The 21,216-nt window shown below is 43.3% G+C and overlaps 1 protein-coding gene across 2 annotated transcripts in view; it reads right to left on the bottom strand.

Annotated features, from left to right (window-relative positions):
• abcf1 (ATP-binding cassette, sub-family F (GCN20), member 1) overlaps positions 1 to 21,216 on the bottom strand; it is a 58,471-nt gene that overhangs the window by 13,537 nt on the left and 23,718 nt on the right. Inside the window, exons 9-20 of one of the 2 annotated variants that reach the window (XM_073032202.1) lie at positions 20,907 to 20,987; positions 18,404 to 18,490; positions 17,106 to 17,204; positions 16,669 to 16,782; positions 16,036 to 16,158; positions 12,773 to 12,873; positions 10,671 to 10,756; positions 9,433 to 9,572; positions 4,853 to 5,001; positions 3,024 to 3,107; positions 2,100 to 2,224; positions 914 to 1,026 (exon numbers count right to left, since the gene is read on the bottom strand). In XM_073032202.1, the coding sequence (XP_072888303.1) occupies positions 914 to 1,026; positions 2,100 to 2,224; positions 3,024 to 3,107; positions 4,853 to 5,001; positions 9,433 to 9,572; positions 10,671 to 10,756; positions 12,773 to 12,873; positions 16,036 to 16,158; positions 16,669 to 16,782; positions 17,106 to 17,204; positions 18,404 to 18,490; positions 20,907 to 20,987 (1,302 nt within the window). The remainder of the gene's footprint in view (positions 1 to 913; positions 1,027 to 2,099; positions 2,225 to 3,023; positions 3,108 to 4,852; positions 5,002 to 9,432; positions 9,573 to 10,670; positions 10,757 to 12,772; positions 12,874 to 16,035; positions 16,159 to 16,668; positions 16,783 to 17,105; positions 17,205 to 18,403; positions 18,491 to 20,906; positions 20,988 to 21,216) is intronic. The other variant, XM_073032212.1, reaches the window with a different exon arrangement.

Genomic DNA, 21,216 nt, shown 5'->3' with positions numbered 1-21,216 from the left:
GGGGACCACATGCAGCAGAAAGGATTACTTTGATTACTAAGAACATCATTGGCCAAAGGTGTGCTCTACTATGGGACATAGAACAATGTTCTATAGAAGTTTGTGTAAAACTGTACATCCATCTACTGCGCCTTCAATGGTTACATTAGCCAATGGAAAATAGGGGAAGATGACATCATCAGGTGTTATAATCCTTTCTGAGTAACCAAAGAGGCCTGAAGACACTGACAGGACAATTCCTGTCCCTTTAATACAAAAAGAAAACGCTAGTAATTCTCAGCAGATCAGGCAATATCTGTGGAAAGAGAAAGAGTTAACAGCTTGGGTCAAAGATCCTTTGTCAGAACTCTTTAATTTCAGCATCCAGCATCCACAGTTGTTCTGTGTGATTTTTTAAAAATCCCTTTTAATCCACATTTTTTAAACTTATGATCCAGGTTTAAAATACGCTACTGTGCTGCCCAAGATCAAATAGCTTAATGTTATTAGAGCACCAGTGACCCAGGTTCAATCCCGATGCGGTCTGTAAGGAGTTTGTACGTTCTCCTCGTGACCACATGGGCTCCCTCCGGGTGCACCGCTTTCCTCCCACATTCTAGATTAGTAGGTTAATTTGTCACATGGGTGTAATTGGGCCGGAAGGGCCTGTCAACCTGTTGCATCTCTAAATAAAATAAATGATATGCATCTGGATTTTCAAAATCCTTGTATGAAGTTCTACATAGAAGGCACCATGAGCTGAACTAAAATAGGAGCATGGAGGTTAAGGCAAAAAGTGGGAAAGTGCTCCACAGTGATGAGACTATTTTAACATAAAAATCTGGTCTCAAATCACAAGTACAGTTTCTTCCACCACAGGTAAAGTATTCCAAAAAGAATTGCCAACATGTAATACTTCACACAAACCACCTACTGCCTGCTTGGTCGACTTGCCGCCTGCTTTCAGATCTTTAAGCCTTTTCTCTTGTTTCTCATAGAGTTTCAGTTGCTCCTTTTGTTTCTGCTGGTACATCTTCTTAAAAGTATCTGGAACATACACAAGACACACAGGAATCAGAACCAGCACATAGCTTCTCAGGGACTGTACACAGAGATACAGCTGAGCTAGCAGGGAATAGCTTTCCAGGCCACAATTCAAACCTGTTATGGAAGATCATTGTCATACAAAGTCATACACAGTCACCCCACCTTTAGTCAGAGTCATAAAACACAATAGCACAGAATCAGGCCCTTCTGTCCATCTATTGATCTACCTAGTCCCACAGACCTGCACCCAAATCAGTCCTCCATACCACTCCCATCCATGAACCTCTCCAAATGAAATACTCAAGAAAGTGGCATCTATCAAGGATTCACACTTGGGTCATGCCCTCTTTTCGCTGCTACCAGTAGGGCAGGAGGTACAGAAGCCTGCAGTCCCACTCCATCTGGGTTCAGCAACAGCTACTTTCCTACAACCACCTGGCCCTAGAAACTGACCTGCATAACCCTAACCCTACCTCAGCAACAGGAAACTGCAGACCACCTCTTGCACCACCATGGACCTTTGTGTTGTACAAAGCAAGACATTAGTGCAAATTCTTTATCTTGTCTTGTATAATTTATGCTTTACGTGCTTGTGACGCCTGTGAAGCTGCTGCAAGTAAACTTCATTGTACCTGGATCTCACCGTGCTTGTATACAGGACAATAACCACGACTTGACCTGAATTTTACTTTCCATTCCTCCCTTCTGAAAATCCTACCTCTTACTGGCTGGCTGTCAAACAAAGAAACATCAATAACAGCTTCTGCAAGGAGCAAACTCAGCGTTTCCAGTTTTTGATTTAATTTTTCTAGCACGCTGCTGGGTTTCCTGTTCCTCACACTCATGCTTACAACTTTGCTGACACTCTGCTTTTCCCAACACTTTTCTCGTTTGCAAACTCTTCACTTTCACCTGGTATTTGATGAATAACACGTTTGGTCAACTTTGAAATGAACTGCATTCATTGCAAGATCATCTCCGAGTCTCCACCAATTCTAAGACACTTACAAATCAGTCAAGCATTTCCTAAAAAATTTCAAAGCCCAAAATCATCCTTATTGCGCATCACTTACTGTAGTTTCCTCTGTAGTAAAAGAGCTTCTGCATGTCTAGATGAATGACATCTGTGCAGACATCATCCAGGAAACCTTGGTCGTGGGACACAATGAGCAGCGTTTTCTTCCAAGTCTGCAGGTAGCTGGCAAGGAGACACACAAATGGATCTCAAAAAGGTATATAAAAGACATATAAAGACAGTTTCCAGTATATTATTAAGTCACAAATACCCTCCACTTAACCAGGAAGTAACTAGATTTATTGCCGTGGGTAGTGTGTGGAAGAGAGAAACTGACATCTCAGATTCTGCTTTTACACTGCTTCAATTTCAGATAGATTTCACACAAACTTTAGGTTTAGGTACAGTCTGATTTGGTTGCTGCAATCCAAGGAACCGTGATTTTATTACATTCTGAAAATCAACAGTTTGATATGACATCTGAAGCAAGAATGGTGCTTGACCATCAGGAGAGAACCTTTAAACAACTTCGAGCCACATTAATGCAATAGTGCATGTTCTAAACGTCAGAGCTTCTGCCAAAGGAATATCAACTTTTAACAGGTTCCTTTGTCAGTATTGCCTGAGGATGCAGCACCTCTGCATACTGCGTCAAAGTGAAATCAAAGTGTCTGATAATCCAAGAACCATACCCAATCCATGAAGGACCAAACTCAACTGACGTGACTTGGCAAATTAGCTCGGCCACATCAACTGGGAGAACTGGTCTCATGCCTCTGCCTACTGGACTGTTTAACTTCAATGTGCAAGGTACACAATTTAATGGATCACCAAAATACCAGGTGTGATTATGTTTGAAATAGATCCTCATCACCTGTTCAAAGCTTCATGGCTCCTTGGTTGTTGTTTGACGAAGTTCTGAGTATTGATTCTGAAATTTTAAACAGAAATGACTCTGCCAGTTATAAAGCCATAAACTTACTTGTTAAGCCAGATGACCGCATTAAGGTCCAGATGGTTTGTGGGCTCATCCAGCATCAGTAACGTTGGCTCCATAAACAAAGCTCTAACAGAGAACAAGGACACCATAAGGACACATGCACAGAGACTGTACAGATTTTTTTTTGTAAAATCAGCGGTACAACTGGTTTATAGATTGGTTAAAGATTTGTTAGTCACATGTACATTGAAACATACGTATTTTATATCAAGGATTGTGCTGCTAGCACCCACAATTTATTATCCCTGACCCGCAAATCTGTGTAATGTGGAAGACTGGAGCACCCAAAGGAAATCCAGACTGCGAAAGGGAGAACATACAAACTCCTTACAAACAGCAGTGGGAATTAAAACCCAATCTTACAATCGGCACTGTAAAACATTATGCAAACTGCCTATCCATCATTCCATCCTTATTTTATGCATAACCGTCACCATTTATTCATGTAATCCAGATAAAAACAATCCTATAATTGATGTTAGAGGTGTAGATAGATACTTTATTCATCCCCATGGGGAAATTCAACATTTTTTCCAATGTCCCATACACTTATTGTAGCAAAACTAATTACATACAATACTTAACTCAGTAAAAATATGATATGCATCTAAAATCACCCTCTCAAAAAGCATTAATAATAGCTTTTAAAAAGTTCTTAAGTAGTTTACTTAAATACATTGAGTCCTAACCCCGGCACTTTAACATATCTTACTCCTGGCGGTTGAATTGTAAAGCCGAATGGCATTGGGGAGTATTGATCTCTTCATCCTGTCTGAGGAGCATTGCATCGATAGCAACCTGTCGCTGAAACTGCTTCTCTGTCTCTGGATGGTGCTATGTAGAGGATGTTCAGGGTTTTCCATAATTGACCGTAGCCTACTCAGTGCCCTTCGCTCTGCTACCGATGTTATACTCTCCAGTACTTTGCCCACGACAGAGCCCGCCTTCCTTACCAGCTTATTAAGACGTGAGGCGTCCCTCTTCCTAATGCTGCCTCCCCAACACGCCACCACAAAGAAGAGGGCGCTCTCCACAACTGACCTATAGAACATCTTCAGCATCTCACTACAAACATTGAATGACGCCAACCTTCTAAGGAAGTACAGTCGACTCTGTGCCTTCCTGCACAAGGCATCTGTGTTGGCAGTCCAGTCTAGCTTCTCGTCTAACTGTACTCCCAGATACTTGTAGGTCTTAACCTGTTCCACACATTCTCCATTAATGATCACTGGCTCCATATGAGGCCTAGATCTCCTAAAGTCCACCACCATCTCCTTGGTCTTGGTGATATTGAGACGCAGGTAGTTTGAGTTGCACCATATCACAAAGTCCTGTATTAGTTTCCTATACTCTTCCTCCTGTCCATTCCTGACACGTATTAATCTTACATGAAATTATGAGGGGCATAGATGAGCTGAATGGACATAGGGAAAGGGGTTCAAAAATTAGAGGGCATAGGTTTAAGATGAGTAGGGAAAGTAGGGACAAATTTTTCCAGAGGTTCGATGAGATATATGAGCTGATTTAAGCCATTAGTTCATCGGTTAGTGGGTATACAGTATAGAACAATCTGACCAAGGAAGTGGTACAAGTAAAGATACCTTTTAAAGGCAATTACAGTACACAGGTACAGTACATGGAAAGGCTTAGAGGAGTGTGGGCCAAACAAGCAAATGGTACTTGCTTGGCTCAGCATTTTGCTGTGTGGTAGAGTTGTGCTTCTGTGCTGTACAACTCTATCTAAAGGAGTAGCCCCTAAGCCCAAGCGGCTCTGCACAGAAAACGCACCGTTCCTTCAGCATTGTCCTTACCTAGCCAGAGAGACACGCATTCTCCAGCCTCCGGAGAATTTCTTGGTGGGCCGGTTCTGCATCTCGGGAGTGAAACCCAAACCTGCCAGGATTCGGCGGGCTTTAGCTTCTGCCGCAGCAGCACCCATGGCACGCAGCTCCTCGTACACCTGCAGAAAAGGGTGGTTGAACCATGGTGACGGGGATGTCACTGATAAACAGGGTGCAGGTACAGTCTTTTGTAGGAGACATTCATTGCCTAGAACTTGTGTGACACAAGTGGTACTTGCTGCTTATCAGAACTCATCTGAATTTCATCTGATCTTCTTGCAGACAGCTTGTTTCTGTTCCTTGATCTGTGCAGTCAATGAACCCTGCCTACTTTTTATTCTTTTAAAAGGTCAGTTATTTATCAAAAAGAGTCATGAAAACTATCCCCACTGATCTCCCTCCTGGCACTTCTCCCTGCAAGAGGCTCATTGTTACAGCTACCTACGCCACCATTCAGTCCCTCCAGGTGAGGCAACAGTTTATGTGGAGTCGTTGGGGTAGTTCACTGCATCAGGTACTGCTGGTGTAGTCTCCTCTACATTGGTGAGACCTGACGTAGACTGGGAGATCACTTCGCTCCATCCACCAAAACAGGCAGAATTTCCCAGTCACCACCCATTTTAATTTTACTCCCCATTTCCGGTTCATGGTCTCTTCTACAGCCACTCTCAGGTTAGAGGAGCAACACCTCATCTGGGCAGCTTCCAACTTGATAGCATGAAAATCGATTTCTCTAACTTCTGTTAATTACCCCCGCCCCCCCCCCCCCCCCCCTTTCCCATTCCTCATTCTGGCTTCCCTATTCTCCTCACCTGCCCATCACCTCCCTCTGGTGCCCTTTCTTTTACAGCGGACTGAAAAGTTTGAGCATGTAGATATTAAGAAAGAGGATGTGCTGGAGCTTTTGGAAAGCATCAAGTTGGATAAGTCTCTGAGACCGGACGGAATGTACCCCAGGCTACTGTGGGAAGCAAGAGAGGAGACTGCTGAGCCTCTGGCAATGATATTTGCATCATCAATGAGGACGGGAGAGGTTCTGGAGGATTGGATAGCTGCAGATGTTGTTCCCGTATTCAAGAAAGGGAGTAGAGATAGCCCAGGAAATTATAGACCAGTGAGTCTTACTTCAGTGGTTGGTAAGTTGATAGAGAAGACCCTGAGAAGCAGGATTTATGAACATTTGGAGAGGCATAGTATGATCAGGAATAGTCAGCATGGATTTGTGAAAGGAAGGTTGTGCCTTACGAGCCCGATAGAATGTTTTTGATGATGTGACTAAACAAAGTAGAGCCATAGATGTAGTGTATATGGATTTCAGCAAGGCATTTGATAAGGTACCCCATGCCAGGCTTATTGAGAAAGGAAGGAGGCATGGGATCCAAGAGGGCATTGCTTGATGGATCCAGAACTGGCTTGCTCACAGAAGGCAAAGAGTGGCTGTAGACAGGTCACATTCTGCATGGAGGTCAGGACCAGTGGAGTGCCTCAGGGATCTGTTCTTGGACCCTTACTCTTTGTGATTTTTATAAATGACCTGGATGAGGATGTGGAGGGATGGGTTAATCAATTTGCTGATGACACAAAGGTTGAGGTGTTGTTGGTCGTGTGGAGGGATGTCTGAGGTTACAGTGGGTCATCGATGGGATGCAAAACTGGGCTGAGAAGTGGCAGATGGGAGTTCAACCCAGATTAAGTGTAAGGTGGTTCATTTTGGTAGGTCAAATAAGATGGCAGAATATAGTATTAATGGTAAGACTCTTGGCAGTGTGGAGGATCAGAGGGATCTTGGGGACCAAGTCCACAGGACACTCAAAGCTGCTGTGCAGGTTGACTCTGTGGTTAAGAAAGCATATGGTGCATTGGCCTTCATCAATCGTGGGGTTGAGTTTAAGAGCTGAGAGGTAATGTTGCAATTATACAGGACCCTGGTCAGACCCCATTTTGAGTACTGTGCTCAGTTCTAGTTGCCACACTGTAGGAAGGACATGGAAACCATAGAAAGGGTGCAGAGGGGATTTACAGGGACATTGCCTGGAATGGGGAGAATGCCTATGAGAATAGGTTGAGTGAACTCAGCTTTTTTTCCTTGGAGCGACAGAGGATGAGAGGTGACGTGATAGAGGTGTATAAGGTGATGAGAGGCATTGATTGTGTGGATAATCAGAGGCTTTTTCCCAGGGCTGAAATGGCTAGCACAAGAGGGCACAGTTTTAAGGTGCTTGGAAGTAGGTACAGAGGAGATGTCACGGGTAAGTTTTTTTACGCAGAGAGTGGTGAGTGCGTGGAATGGGCTGCCGGCAACGGTGGTGGAGGCGGATACAATAGGATCTTTTAAGTCTCCTGGACAGGTGCATGGAGCTCAGAAAAATAGAAAGCTATGGGTAACCCTAGGTAATTTCTATGGTAAGGGCATGTTCGGCACAGCTTTGTGGGCCGAAGGGCCTGTATCGTGCTGTAGTTTCTTTCCCTTTCACCCATGGTCCACTCTCCTCTTCCAGCAGATTCTTATTTCAACCCCCTCCACCACCCACCTTCTCCCTCGTGTAGTCTCACCTATCACCTGCCATCCTGTACTCCGTCTCCCCTCCCCTCCCCTCCAGCACCTTCTTATTCTGGCTCCTATAACCTTCTTCCCAGTCCTGACGAAGTGTCTCAGCACAAAACATTGACTACTTATTTCCCTTTGAAGATGCTGCCAGACCTGCTGAGTTCCTCCAGCATTCTGCAAGTTTTTTTCCTGAGGGAACCAACTGGCTGTTAAGCAGAACAGCAGTGACACAGTCCCTATGGAAATGAATGCTCCCCACGTGTAAACAAATGGTAAATAATGCAAAGACAAAAACAACACAAACCCCAAGAGCCACCTGTTTACATTCAGCAAGAACTGACAAACCTGCTGAATCACAACAGACACACATCAGGAGTCACAACACCGATTTAAAATTAATGAATATGTTGAGGGCTTTCTTTTGAAAAGTGAAAGTAAAGAGTGATGTGACAGATTCCTTTAAAATTTTAATATGGTTTGATCAACTGAACATTCCAAAACCCTTCAATTTTCAGGCAGATAAATACCAGATTCATAAATACCAGAAAGGAGCAGAAATAAGGGGCCAGATGGACAACTTCTATGCTAGGCATTCTGTACCACAGCATGGATCACATAATTTTATTATATTTTTATTATAATCGTGCCAATAACATTATACTGTCTTACATAAACTGCACCTCACATTTCATATCAATTTGTCCATCTTCAGAGCAGGCCACTCAGGGACTTGTGCTCATATTACTTTGTGACAGTATATTCTGATCGTAACTGTATGTGCTGTGTGTGACTATATGTACTATGTTTTGCGCCTTAGCCCCAGAGGGATATTTCATTTATCTGTGTATGTGCATGGATGAATGGCAATACATTTGAACTTGGATCTGACAACTGCACACCACATCAGGAATGTCAGTGATATGGAATACAAAATGAAGTGGGTTGATGAGCTGACATCCAAGTTCTACCAAGGTAATTACTTGTTATGTAGATTAGACCATTTGGCAGATGGGGCTTGTAGCCATGGTTGGCAGTTCATCTAGAAGGAAAACTCTGATCTCAAACTGCCACTACCATGCTGCTATACCCACTCCATGGGAAAGGGTTCAGGAGTAAACTGAGGGAAAAGTGCAGAGTTGGAGTCCCTAAGGTAGTCTTACATGGTGTTCAGTGCTGGCAAGTCCTGTGACACTGCTGGTGCCGTTTCTTTGGGTTCATCAGCTATGTGAAGAGAGGATGCATGCTACATGGGCAAAAGCTTGGTCTCCATACTGTACTGCCCCAGCTTGCATATCTAAACATAAAGGATGATCAACTATGGTCAACTCTGACCAACTGAGGCCTCAGCTCAGCTAGATTAGACCAGGAGAGGCCATTGATGAACAAGAGAAAATCTGCAGATGCTGGAAATCTAAAGCAGCACACACAAACTGCCAGAGGAACTCAGGTCAGGCAGCATCTATGGAAACTAGCAGTCAACATTTTGGGCTGAGACCCTTCTTCAGGACTGGAAAGGAAGGGGGAAGATGCCAGAATAAAAAGTGTGTGTGGGGGGGGGGGGGGGGGGGGGGAAGGAACGAGGAGAGCTAGAATGTGATAGGTGCTATTCATGATGCTCACACCTAGGAACCTGAAGCTCTCAACCTCAGCACTGTTGATGTGGGCTGTAATTACGTACCAAACTCCGTTCTGAAGTCAATGGCCAGCTCTTTTGTTGACACTGAGAGGAAGGCTGTTATCATGATGACTGGGCTCTCTATTTCCTTCCTGTACTCTGACTCATTGTTATTTGAGATTCGTCCCACTATGGTGGCATCAGTTACGAACCTGTAGATAGAGTTAGAGCAGAACCTGGCCATGTCGTCATGACTGTTGAGGGAGTAGAGTAGGGGCTGAGGACACAACCTTGTGGGGCAATGTTTAGAGTAATTGTGGTGGAGGTGGTGTTGGTGGCTCTCCGTACCGATTGGGGTCTGTTGGTCAGATTGAATGTTGAACTCACCTTCTGCAGTCTTTCACCAGCGCGGTCATCGCCTTTCTCTAAGAGACTCTGGAGCTGGCGCTCTTCTTCCAAAAGCTTCAGCCTCTTTGTATCGGCTTTCAGAACGGCATCGACTGCTGCTGTGTCATCAGCCTTCACCTCTGAGGAGGGATTCCACAAGATTTATTAATTGAATGCAGAAGTTTCTCAACAACCACTCCTTGCAAGCCAAACCTTGGGGTATTGTGTTCAGTTCTAGTTGCCCCATCACAGGGGGCTTTGAGGGGGGAGGGATTAGAGGGATTTAGCCGTAGAGGTTGGGCACCATGGTAATATAGTGGTTTGCGTGACTCTATTACAGCTCAGGGCGTCCCGCAGTTCAAATCTGGTGCTGTTCTGTAAGGAGTCTCTGTACGTCCTCCCCGCGGGTTTTCTCCAGCTCCTCCCACAGTCCAAAGCTGTATTGGGTGGGCTAATCGGTCATTGTAAACTGTCCCGTGACTAGGTTAGGGTTAGTTGGGTTTGTCGTGGTTGCTGGGGCAACGTGGTTTGAAGGGTCGGAAGCGCCTACTCCAAGCTGTATCGCTAAGTAAATAAACAAACCAACAGCCTGGATTGCTTCCTCTGGAGCACCAGGGGTTAAACTGGACATCAGATAGAAGTTTTAACATTATGAGAGGGTAGACATTCAGGGGTAGAAATATCAAGTACTAGGGAACATCATTAAGGTGAGATGTGCAGGGCAATACAATTTTAATTAGAGTGGAAGGTACCTGGAAGCAGGTACAACTGTGGTGTTTAAGCAGCTGTTATTACATGGTACACATGAACATGCAGGATATAGATGGATATGGATCATGTTTAGGCAGAAAAGATTTAGTTTAATCTCTCAATTCTTAAATCATATTCTGTGCAGACATTACAGACTGCAAGGCCTGTTCCTGTCCTGTTTAACGTATGCATCTTTTCCAGCCCCACTACCCTATCAAAGTGCATTCTGGATTCATGCTCCACTAAAAGCAACAAATAACTGTGATTGAAATATATATGGATCCTACTGTCTTTATATATCATCTGAAAGGAACATTGAAAGCCAAACTTACAGAACGGCACCAAAGTTGGTTTTATACAGAGGAATGCAAACTATTTGGGAAAGGCAGATAACAGATAATAAAGCCTGTCCATCTACTCTCGATATCCATGCAGGAACATTTGCCAGGTACACCATGGTCACACAAATAACATGGAGTTCAGCTTACCTTGTTCACAGAGGAGCACATCAATGTTGGGTGGGATGTTCAGTACTCTATTCTGGATGTGTTTCAGCAGTGTTGTCTTACCCTTGCTGGGAGAGAAGGGAAAACTTCAGTGTATCAATCCACATTTTCAAGAGGAAATTTTTAAAAATGGGAATTTTGAGGGCCTGTACTGCGCCTCTGAGTAGCCAGGAGAGCTTTGGTTTTCACCAAGGCTTCCATTGATCAAGGCATGCACTCCATGTTTGCTGAACAGAAACTATTGGAATTTCCCTTATCTCTTGAAGATTTCTTTAATTATGGAAGCAAATGGCTGCTCTGTGCACAAGTTCAAATTCAGCTGGTGTCAGTAATACAGAACAGAAACAGGCCGTTCAACCCAACTGACCAAGATTCCCACTTAAACTACTCCCATTAGGCTCATGTACCACCCAACCTTTCCAAAAAACATACCCATCCAGATGTCTTAAATATTACTCTATTCGTCTTAACTGCTGCCTCTGGCAGCTCAGTCCATGCACATGTACACGTACTCTGTGTAGTTACCCGAGATCCGCTTTAAATCATTTTCCTCTCACCTTAAGCTTATGCCGTTTAGTTTTTGATTCCCTTTCCTGGGGAGCTAAGGGGGTGAGAAATGCCTGTGGTCAAAGTCCTAGCCTCTCCTTTCAACTCAGCCCCTGAAGTCCCTTGTAAATCATCTTTGCACTCTTTCCAGCTTAACACTCTTATAATAGGGTAACCAAAATAGTAAAAGAACATTTGGCTCAATAAACGGGTTACCTAATTTAGTGCTACTTCCTGCTCTAGAAAGTACCACAAGCTGGTAAGTTTGTTAATATTCAGAAGAAAATACTTGCATTTATTTGGGAAATTCCATGCCCCTAGGATGATCCAAGGAGCTTCAGAAGCAAAGGAAGCCAGATACAGAAGCAGCAAGAGGCCTCAAGCCAGATTCACCAGTAAGTGATTTATGATTCATATCCAAGGTACTATCTCTGTAATTGAAATCTATCAATCTTAATTGACCCTTTCATGGAAATAATTCAAATTTTTACTATCCTTTGACAGGCAAAAGTATGCCCAACTTGCCAGGTGAAAGAGATAGGTTCCATATTCAGGAGATACTGTGAAACCAGTTTGTACCATGCTTCTGGGAGCTCTTAAACTATTTGCAATTGAGCAAAGTAGCAGTTTGCAGAGCTGGGCCCACAATCAGAAAACAATGCCAAGACTTATTTTTAGTGAATGTCCTGAGGGAAACACTCTCATGATCTTTAATATAAAGTTGAAGTGGAGAGATGGGATGGGGCACGTTGATAAGATCTACTCCAGTGTTAATCATGCACGCTTCATCAGCGCTAAACCTGTGTACTCTGAATATATTAGGCAACAGCCAAGGGATTACTCTACATTGCGCAATAACTCTTTTCACCATAATTACAGTAGGTAATTGTTACAATAGTTATTCTTGATACCAATACAAGATTAAAGATTAGCTTTATTTGACATATGTACATAGAAACAGTGAAATGAGCTGCTTGTGCTGGGGACAGACATGCTGTCGACGTGCTTCTGACCCCAACAAAACATGCCCGCAACTTACTAACCCTAAAAGTACAACTTTTGAATGTGGGAGGAAACCAGAGCACCCGGAGGAAACCCACAGGGTTACAAGCAGAAAGTATAAACTCCTTACAGACAGTGGGGGAATTGAATCATAATCGCTTTCTCTGGCACTATAACCACTACGGAACTGAGCTACGATAAAAGCATGCAAGCCTATTATTACAAGGTTGACAAATGCAAGAAGTACATTATTCCCTAATAACTGAAAACTGCTTAAGCATTGAGACACAAAAGACTGAAGATGCTGGAATCTGGAGCGACAAATAATCTGCTGGAGGAACTCGGCAGGTTGGGCATCATCTGTGGGGAGGAAGTAATTGTTGACATTGTGAAACCGTGTTGTTGAATTGTTGAAACCGTGCATTGAAAACTCCTTCCCCATTCTTCACAGGCGCTATTCAATCTGCTGAGCTCCTCCAGAAGAGTACTAGTTGCTTCAGGTTAAAGTTCTCAAGAAGCCTCATTTTTCAACTTACCCGTTAGGTCCGACCAGACCATATCTCCTTCCAGCCACAATGTACAAGTCGGCATTGACGAACAGTTCTTTCCCATGAGCTGAGATGCTGAACCTTTCCAGCTGAAAATTACAAAAATGGGTTCATTAAGAGCAATGCAAGCTGACAGCAGGGGATTTGGGTGGCGTTGAAGATGAGGGTCAAATAGTCACAAAAACAGGCATGATGAGTCTAGGATCAGAACAGAAGGATGTCCCATCAGATAGAGGAACTTCTTTAGCCAGAGGATTTAGCCAAGTCCACAGTGAATCTGTGGAATTCATTTCCACAGGTGGTTGTGGAGGCCAAGTCATTGGGTGTATTTAAAGTGGAGGGTGGGAGGACCTTGTTAGTAAGGGCATCGGGAGACAGCAGGAGAAATGGGTTGAGGGGGATAATAAATCAGTGATAAATGGCAGAGCAGCCTCAATGGACCAAATGGCTTAATTCTGCTCCCATGTCTTATGGTCTTGAATCAGATCCAATGGCAGAACACCCGATGGGCCGAATGGCTTAAATCTAATTCTGTCTTATGGTTGAATCAAATGGCAGAACAGACTTGATGAGCCAAATGATCTAATTCTGCTCCTATGTCTTATGGTCTTGCAACAGGATTATGATACCGAGATAAAGTACTGTCGTGCGAGCTTTGTGTTACCTAAACACCTTTCAGTGTGCTTCCAGCAGTCATTTCTGAAATCCCTATGCTTACAATTATCCAAACTTTTCAAGAACAGGAGCCTTGAAGGGTCCTTGCCAAGAAAGCAGCCAAGTTCACAATTCCACGCCCACTTCATTGGCTTTCTAACATTTACCAAACAGTACCACCAGATTCCCTCCCCTCCGTCCAATTGTTGCCAAAATTTGACCCTATTCACACACAGCTTCCCTTGCAATACTGACATACAATGCTATGTTTAAGACAAATAGCATTGAATGCATACTAGATGTCATTGATACAAAAGCGGATGACTATTTGCACTATAAAAGGTATCTGTCACCCTCAACTGATCGGTACCTTTCTGGACTATTTTTGTTGTAATGAGTACAAGCAGGAATATTTGCAGAAGCAAAATGAACAAAAAAAAATCAAATCTAAATCCAAAGGAGTGGAAAGGAGTGGTATTTCCCAAACACGAGGAAATCTGCAGATGCTGGAAATTCAAGCAACACACACAAAATGCTGGTGGAATGCAGCCGGCCAGGCAGCATCTAGAGGGAGAAGCACTGTCGACGTTTCAGGCCGAGACCCTTCGTCAGGACTAACTGAAAGAAGAGATAGTAGAAGATTTGAGAGAGGGATGGGGAGATCTGAAATGATAGAAGACAGGAGGGGGAGGGATGAAGCTAAGAGCTGGAAAGTTGATTGGCAAAAGGGATACACAGCTGGAGAAGGGAAAGGATCATGGAACGGGAGGCCTAGGGAAAAAGGGGGAGGGAAGCACCAGAGGGAGATGGAGAGCAGGCAAGGAGTGATTGTGAGAGGGACAGAGAGGAAAAAAGAGAAAAGAAAAAAAGGGAAAAAATAAATATGGGGCAAGAAGGGGAGAAGGGGCATTAACAGAAGTTGGAGAAACTGATGTTCATGCCATCAGGTTGGAGGCTACCCGGATGGAATATAAGGTGTTGTTCCTCCAAACTGAGTGAGGCTTCATCTTGACAGTAGAGAAGGCAATGGACAGACATATCAGAATGGGAATGGGACGTGGAATTAAAATGTGTGGCCACTGGGAGATCCTGCTTTCTCTGGCGGACAGAGGGTAGGTGTTCAGTGAAATGGTCTCCCAGTCTGTGCTGGGTCTCACCAATATACAGGCCGCCACAGGAGCACTGGACACAGTATACCACACCAGCCGACTCACAGGTGAAGTGTCGCCTCACCTGGAAGAACTGTCTGGGGCCCTGAATGGTGGTGAGGGAGGAAGCGCAAGGGCAGGTGTAGCACTTGTTCTGCTTACAAGGATAAGTGCCAGAGAGATCGATGGGAAGGGATGGAATGGACAAGGGAGTCACGTAGGGAGCAATCCCTGTGGAAAGCGGGGGGGTGGGGAAGAAGAGGGGTGTTGGGAGGAACAACCCCTTATATTCCGTCTGGGTAGCCTCCAACCTGATAGCATGAACATTAATTTCTCTAACTTCCATTAATGCCCCTCCTCCCCTTCTTACCCCTCCCTTATTTATCTATCATTTTTTCCTTTTCTCTTTCTTTTCTCCCGGTGTGCCTTCTATATACTGGAGAGACCCAATGCAGACTGAGAGACCATTTCGCTAAACACCTACTCTTTATCCGCCAGAGAAAGCAGAATCTCCCAGTGGCCACACATTTTAATTCCATGTCCCATTCCCATTCTGATATGTCTATCCATGGCCTCCTCTACTGTCAAGATGAAGCTACACTCAGTCTGGAGGAATAACACCATCAGGTAGCCTCTAACTTGATGGCATGAACATTGATTTCTCTAACTTCCGTTAATGCCCCGCCTCCCCTTCTTGCCCCATCCCTGATTTATTTATTCCCCTTTCTTTTTTTCCTCTTTCTGTCCCTCCCACAATCACTCCTTGCCTGTTCTCCATCTCCCTCTGGTGCTCCCCTCCCTCTTTCTTTCTCCCAAGGCCTCCCGTTCCATGATCTTCTCCCTTCTCCAGCTGTGTATCCCTTTTGCCAATCAACCTTCCAGCTCTTAGCTTCGTCCCTTCCCCTCCTGTCTTCTCCTATTATTTCAGATCTCCCCCTCCCCCTCTCAAATCTTCTACTATCTCTTCTTTCAGTTAGTCCTGATGAAGGGTCTCGGCCCCAAACGTCGAATGCACTTCTTCCTATAGATGCTGCCTGGCCTGCTGCATTCCACCAGAATTTTGTGTGTTGCTGGTATTTCCCAAAACCATGAATGAGAGATTCAACCATCATTTAACTTAAGTTTTGGAAAGAGGTAAAAATTAAACAGCGTTCTGATCAATCAGAAGTCAAACAAGACCCACATTTGTGTATTTGTCAGGCAATTAGCAAACCAAGGGGATTGAAAAGAGGATTTGCATGTATCCTTGGCTTCTCCTAAGCTACAAATCTGTCCCTTCAGGATGCTGTGAAATTGTTCTTCAGCCTTTCCATTTCCATCCCAGCTTGTCTACTCCAGCAGAGCTGACTTGACTCAATAAGTAGATTCCCTGTGATAATGGGCGCTTCATGCTCAGACAATGAAGTCTAAGACAGTTTAATGGTTCCACTACCCTGCCAAAACAGGCACCTTGATATCCGATGCGTTCTCCAGCATTGCTTGTCGTGATGACTGCTCAGCTTGTGACACAGAGAAGTCACCCTCCGCATCATTTGAAGCTTTTAGTATGTCCACTTGCCGTTGAAATTCCATCTGAGAAGGAGAAAAGAAACAAATGTGGATATTAAACTTTTCTGGAATCAATATTCCAAGTAAAAAATTTCAGAAATAACTTTTCTGGGTTAAACAATGCTGACTTGTCCAACAACTAGTTAGGGTTCAAACACTTGATACTTTTAATAAGGAAACACTAGAGACTGTGCAGAAGTTGAAATGTGCATGCACCAGATTAAAGGGTCTCGATCTGAAATGTCAACCATTCATTCCGTCGATGGATACTGCCCAACCCGCTGAGTTTCTACAGTGGTTAATTTTAATAAATATAGTGGGTGCAACTTATTGATCTTTGCACAAGTTAAAAAACTAACCAAGGTATTACAGCAAAACACTTCCTGTTATTTTAATGTTTGGGGCAAAACCCATGAAGAGGACTTACTTACATAACCATATGTCATAATCATTGCTTTATCCATAAATGGATGGTAAACTTTGCTTAGGAAAGCAAAACAAAAATTAGTACTTAAAGTAATTTGCAGCTCTTACCTGTTTTTTCATTTTCTTTTTCTCTTTCTTACTTAAATTAGCATATTTGTCATCTACTGCCTTTTTGTTTTCTTCCTTTCCTTCCTCCTCCACTTCATCCTCATCATCTTCATTCTGCAGTATTAGGAAGCACAAAAAGATTGTCCGTATTCAGTGCATAGGTACACTTTATACCCAAACTACTACTCTCATGGGTAGCGACCAATACCCGTTTTAATCAGTTCCAAATGCACATGATGGCATATTCCTTCCATGATAATCACACTGTTTAAAACAATTACCACGATTCGGAAAACAGTTTTGTGTACTTTCATATGTACAAATTCCTTCTTTTTATGCTAAGCCAAGTCCAGCAACCCTGCAGCAATAACATTCCATGAGTGAAAAATCTACACTGCTTTTGGTCTTGCATCAAAGCTCTGTGTATGTGTTCTAACCTTAACTTTTCCTTCGCCCTTAGAACTCTCTTCTTCATCCTCATCCAGCTCCTCCTCCTCATCATCTTCCATATCCAAGGCACTAAAGGAATTTGCAGGCTGTTGGAAAACAGAAGTTAGTTTAACATTGATTTATATCGGTAAACCAGGCAAACTGCTACAAAGCAGCTTGTGTGATCATCATTCCTGTAAATACGCGCACACGTATGCACGTAGGTCAGTGTAGCAGTTAGTGCAACTGCTTTACAGCAACAGCGATCACTGGTCAGGGTTTGATTCCCATGGCTATCTGTTCTCTCATGACAATGTGGGTTTCCTCCCGGTGCTGCTTTCCTCCTACATTCCCTAAAGCTGTAAGGATTAGGGATAGTGAATCATGGAAATACTGTATTAAGGCTGGAAGTGCAGCAGTACTTGTGGGCTACCCCCAGCATAATCCTTGAACTGCGAGGGTCATTGATGCAAAACAGCACACGTCACTGTATATTCTGATGTAATTGACAAGTGAAGCTAACCTGAAATCTTAATTGAGGAAAGAAATCATCTCATCTGATCTGTAACCGGACAATTCCTTATTCTGAAATTACATTGTGAGTTTGAAATATACCCACCAACAGAATACATCCTCTGTCAATCCTTGCCAAATAAGGAACTGTTAATGAAAGAAAATTTAGATTTTCCTCAACTCCTCATACTATTTGGGATAAACACATTCATTTTGAAAGGGTCTTCCACCAAAGAAAGATCAGTCACTTTAACTGTTAGCCTTGCCGATTCATTACAAGATAAAGAATCAAGACTGAGTTGCTAACTTCTGGCTCCTTTGCGTCAGGGAGAAAGGGGACCTAGAAGCAAGTTCAAATCTATCACAGAAAGACCAGCGAGGTTCACAAAATTCAACCATTCTAAACAAGGAATGAACGTGTAAGATTGATCATGAAACAAAATCTGCCTGTTAGCAATAATTATTACCACAATGTCTTCTACATGGAGTTAGAAGTTAGTTATCTGCATGAGCTTTGTTCAGTGATTTTAATGAGCAAAACAGGTGATTCTTTACTTCCATGCATCTTATTTACCAACAGTTCAACAGTTCTGACTCTTAAAATTATACATGCAAGGAATGTTTTCCTATTCAGTAGTGTAGGTCACAGCATCACAGGTGCAAAGGAATCAAACTGGATGAAGTGAGGTTATCAAAGTTAGTGCGGCGTAGTTTAATCTTGAATTACTAAACACACTAGGTTATGTTACTTCATGAAACTGTTTTCACTTCAAGCTCACATCATTCAATGTACCTTTCCTTTCTCTCCCCTGGGCTTTGGTTCTTCTTTATGCATTCCTCCTTCTCCATCAGTCTGCTTCACAGTAATGGCACTGCTACCCTGCAGGTGAGTAGCAGCAGGATGCGGTGTTACACTGATTATGTATCAGAGCATCAACCATGCATCAGCTGCAATATAATCAGACTATAGCCACAATACATACATGTCACACCCATGATTCAAGAGGTATTTAAACTGGCCAGGGTATCACGTTGACCATTTCTCCACTGGACTTCCTTGTGCTCAACGAGAGAATGAAAAACCAGCAGGACTACGTCTTGTCATTTATAGTTTTTAATCACTATGCATTTCAATGTACTGCTGCAGCAAAACAACGACATATGCCAGTGATATTAAATCTCAATCTGACTTTGATTCTTGCCATCTCAGTTTCCATCAGAGCCCAAAACTGAACTTCCAAGTGGTCAGTACTGGATCGATCATCCACATGGAGCAAATACTGGATTCATCTGTTGTGTTTTTTTTGTCATTCAGGCCATAATGAGAAGAGAGGGAAGCTTAATGGTTTAAAAAAAAGCCAACAAAGATTTGACAACACACAAAAAGCTGGAGGAACTCAGATCAGGCAGCATCTATGGAAGTGAATAAGCAGTCGACATTTCGGGCTAAGACTGAAAAGGAAGGTGGAAAGATGCCAGAATAAAAAGGTGAAAGGAGGGGAAGGAGGATAGCTAGGAGATAGGTGAAGCTAGGTGGGTACGTAGGGAAGGTAAAAGGCTGGAGAGGAAGGAATCTGATAGGAGAGGAGAGGGAACTAACAGACAAAGGGACCCGGGGGAGGTGATAAGCAGGTGAGAAGAGGTGAGAGGCCAGAGTGGGGAATAGAAGAAGGGGGGGGGGGGATTTTTTTCCCCCAATGGAAGGAGAAATCGATACTCATGCCATCAGGTTGAAGGCTACCCATACGGAATTATAAGGATTCATCAGCACAGCAAAACTATTCTGGTGAAACTTTCCAAGCTCATGGTCTCCACCAAATGGGAGTGATTTCAGGATGTAAACATATAATCATCACATAACACACTAGCCACAAGACACAGGAGTAGAATTAGACCATTCAGCCCATCAACTCTGTCCACGATTCAATCATGGCTCTTTATTTTCCCTTTCAACACCATTCTCCTGCCTGATCCCCATAAACATTTACTTCCTTAGTGATGAAGTGCCCATCAACCTCTGCTTTAATACCCAGTACTATGGCAATGAATTCCAGATTCATCATCTTCAGGCTAAAGAGATTCCTCATCTCTTCTAAAGGGATGGCTTGCTATTCCGAGATAGGGACCTCTCACTCAAGACTCTCACACTAGTGGAAGCATCGTCTAACATTCATTCTATGTTGGCCTTCCAATATTTGGTAGGTTTCAATGAGATCCCTTGCCCCTACCCTCACCGTTCTCATGAATCCCCTCTGGATCCTTTCCAGCGCCAGCAAATCCCTTCTTAGAGAACAGTTCAAAAACTGCTCACTATACTCTTCACGTGGTCTAACCCAAGTCTTATAAAGCCTCAGAATTACATCCTTGCTTTTGTATTCTAGCTTTCTCAAAATTAAACCTAACATTGAATTTGCCTTCCATACAATCAATGCAACCTGCACTAGGACTCCCAAGTCCCTTTGCACCTCCTCTTTCTGAAATTGCTCATTTGCTCCTTCCACCAAAGAGCCTGCCCTGTAGTTCTGTGTTATTTCAGTGCTGCTAAAACTTCATCTTGGAACTTCCAAACTGGAAGTCTTGAAGGAGCACCTTCATAATACAGTTGTAACAGTATAAATTCTATCCTTACGTTTACTTTAAGAACAAATAACTTAAGAGCTCAAATAGTAGCAACCTTTCCTCCACAAGCCCATGTACCTCAAGCTTGAGAAATATTTTGCTTCTTCTGCAGTGATAACTAATGGACAAAAGACATGGGAAGAAGGATAGCATCTTCCGTCTTAGCCCTTCTCAAGGAGTAGACTCTAAATCCCCCAAGAGGACCACAACCTTGTTGTGGTTTGGAGGCTTGCATGCCTCAATGACCCGGAGAGCCATGCTAGCTGGAGTCAGGGCTTTATGTTTTGGCTCTTGGTAGGGTTACCCATGCCAAACAGGTCAAAGGGTAAAGGACAGACTAAGAATGTTCCACTGGTCCTCCAGGTTTGGGGGTTCAGTTCAGGGCCAACAACCCTGACTAGCAAACAAAACTGTTAACAGCGATGAAGAATCCTTGTATGTATGAGTGTGACAGTATTCCTGAGTCTCCACCCAGGTCTTGCATGACTGACAGTAGTGAAAACTGAGAAACATGAAGTAAGCCCTGAACACTGCCAGAGGTGGAGGACCTTCATTACTGCCCTAAACACCAGCAGCATAACAGGGATCCAGATCCAACTTAGAGTCTAAATTGCATATACTAACCCATGCAAGCTCTAATTTACATCAGTCACACTGACAGTATTTGAATTTTCTACCTTTTGCTTTCCTTTTGTTTTAGCATGTTTTCCCTTTTTCGTCCACTTTTCATCCTCATCTTCATCATCATCAGAAAGCGCCTGTGGCAAAAGAAAAAGAAATCCAATGCTGAATATTTATAGTTTAATAAGAGTGTCTACAGAGATAAAGAAGGAGAATGAGGCCGAGAGGGAAAATAAATTAGTTGTATGGTAGAACAGAATAGATGGGTTGCATGGCCTAATTTGTACTCACATCTTATGGCTGTAGTTAACTTTGCATTTAGAAACAACCAATGTTATTAAGATACCCTGTATTTCCTCAGTTTCT

Source organism: Hemitrygon akajei, chromosome 2 (assembly GCF_048418815.1).
Source record: "Hemitrygon akajei chromosome 2, sHemAka1.3, whole genome shotgun sequence".
Classification (NCBI taxonomy): domain Eukaryota; kingdom Metazoa; phylum Chordata; class Chondrichthyes; order Myliobatiformes; family Dasyatidae; genus Hemitrygon; species Hemitrygon akajei.
Note: the sequence above shows the minus strand (reverse complement) of the source record. Positions and strands in the feature narration are given on the sequence as shown.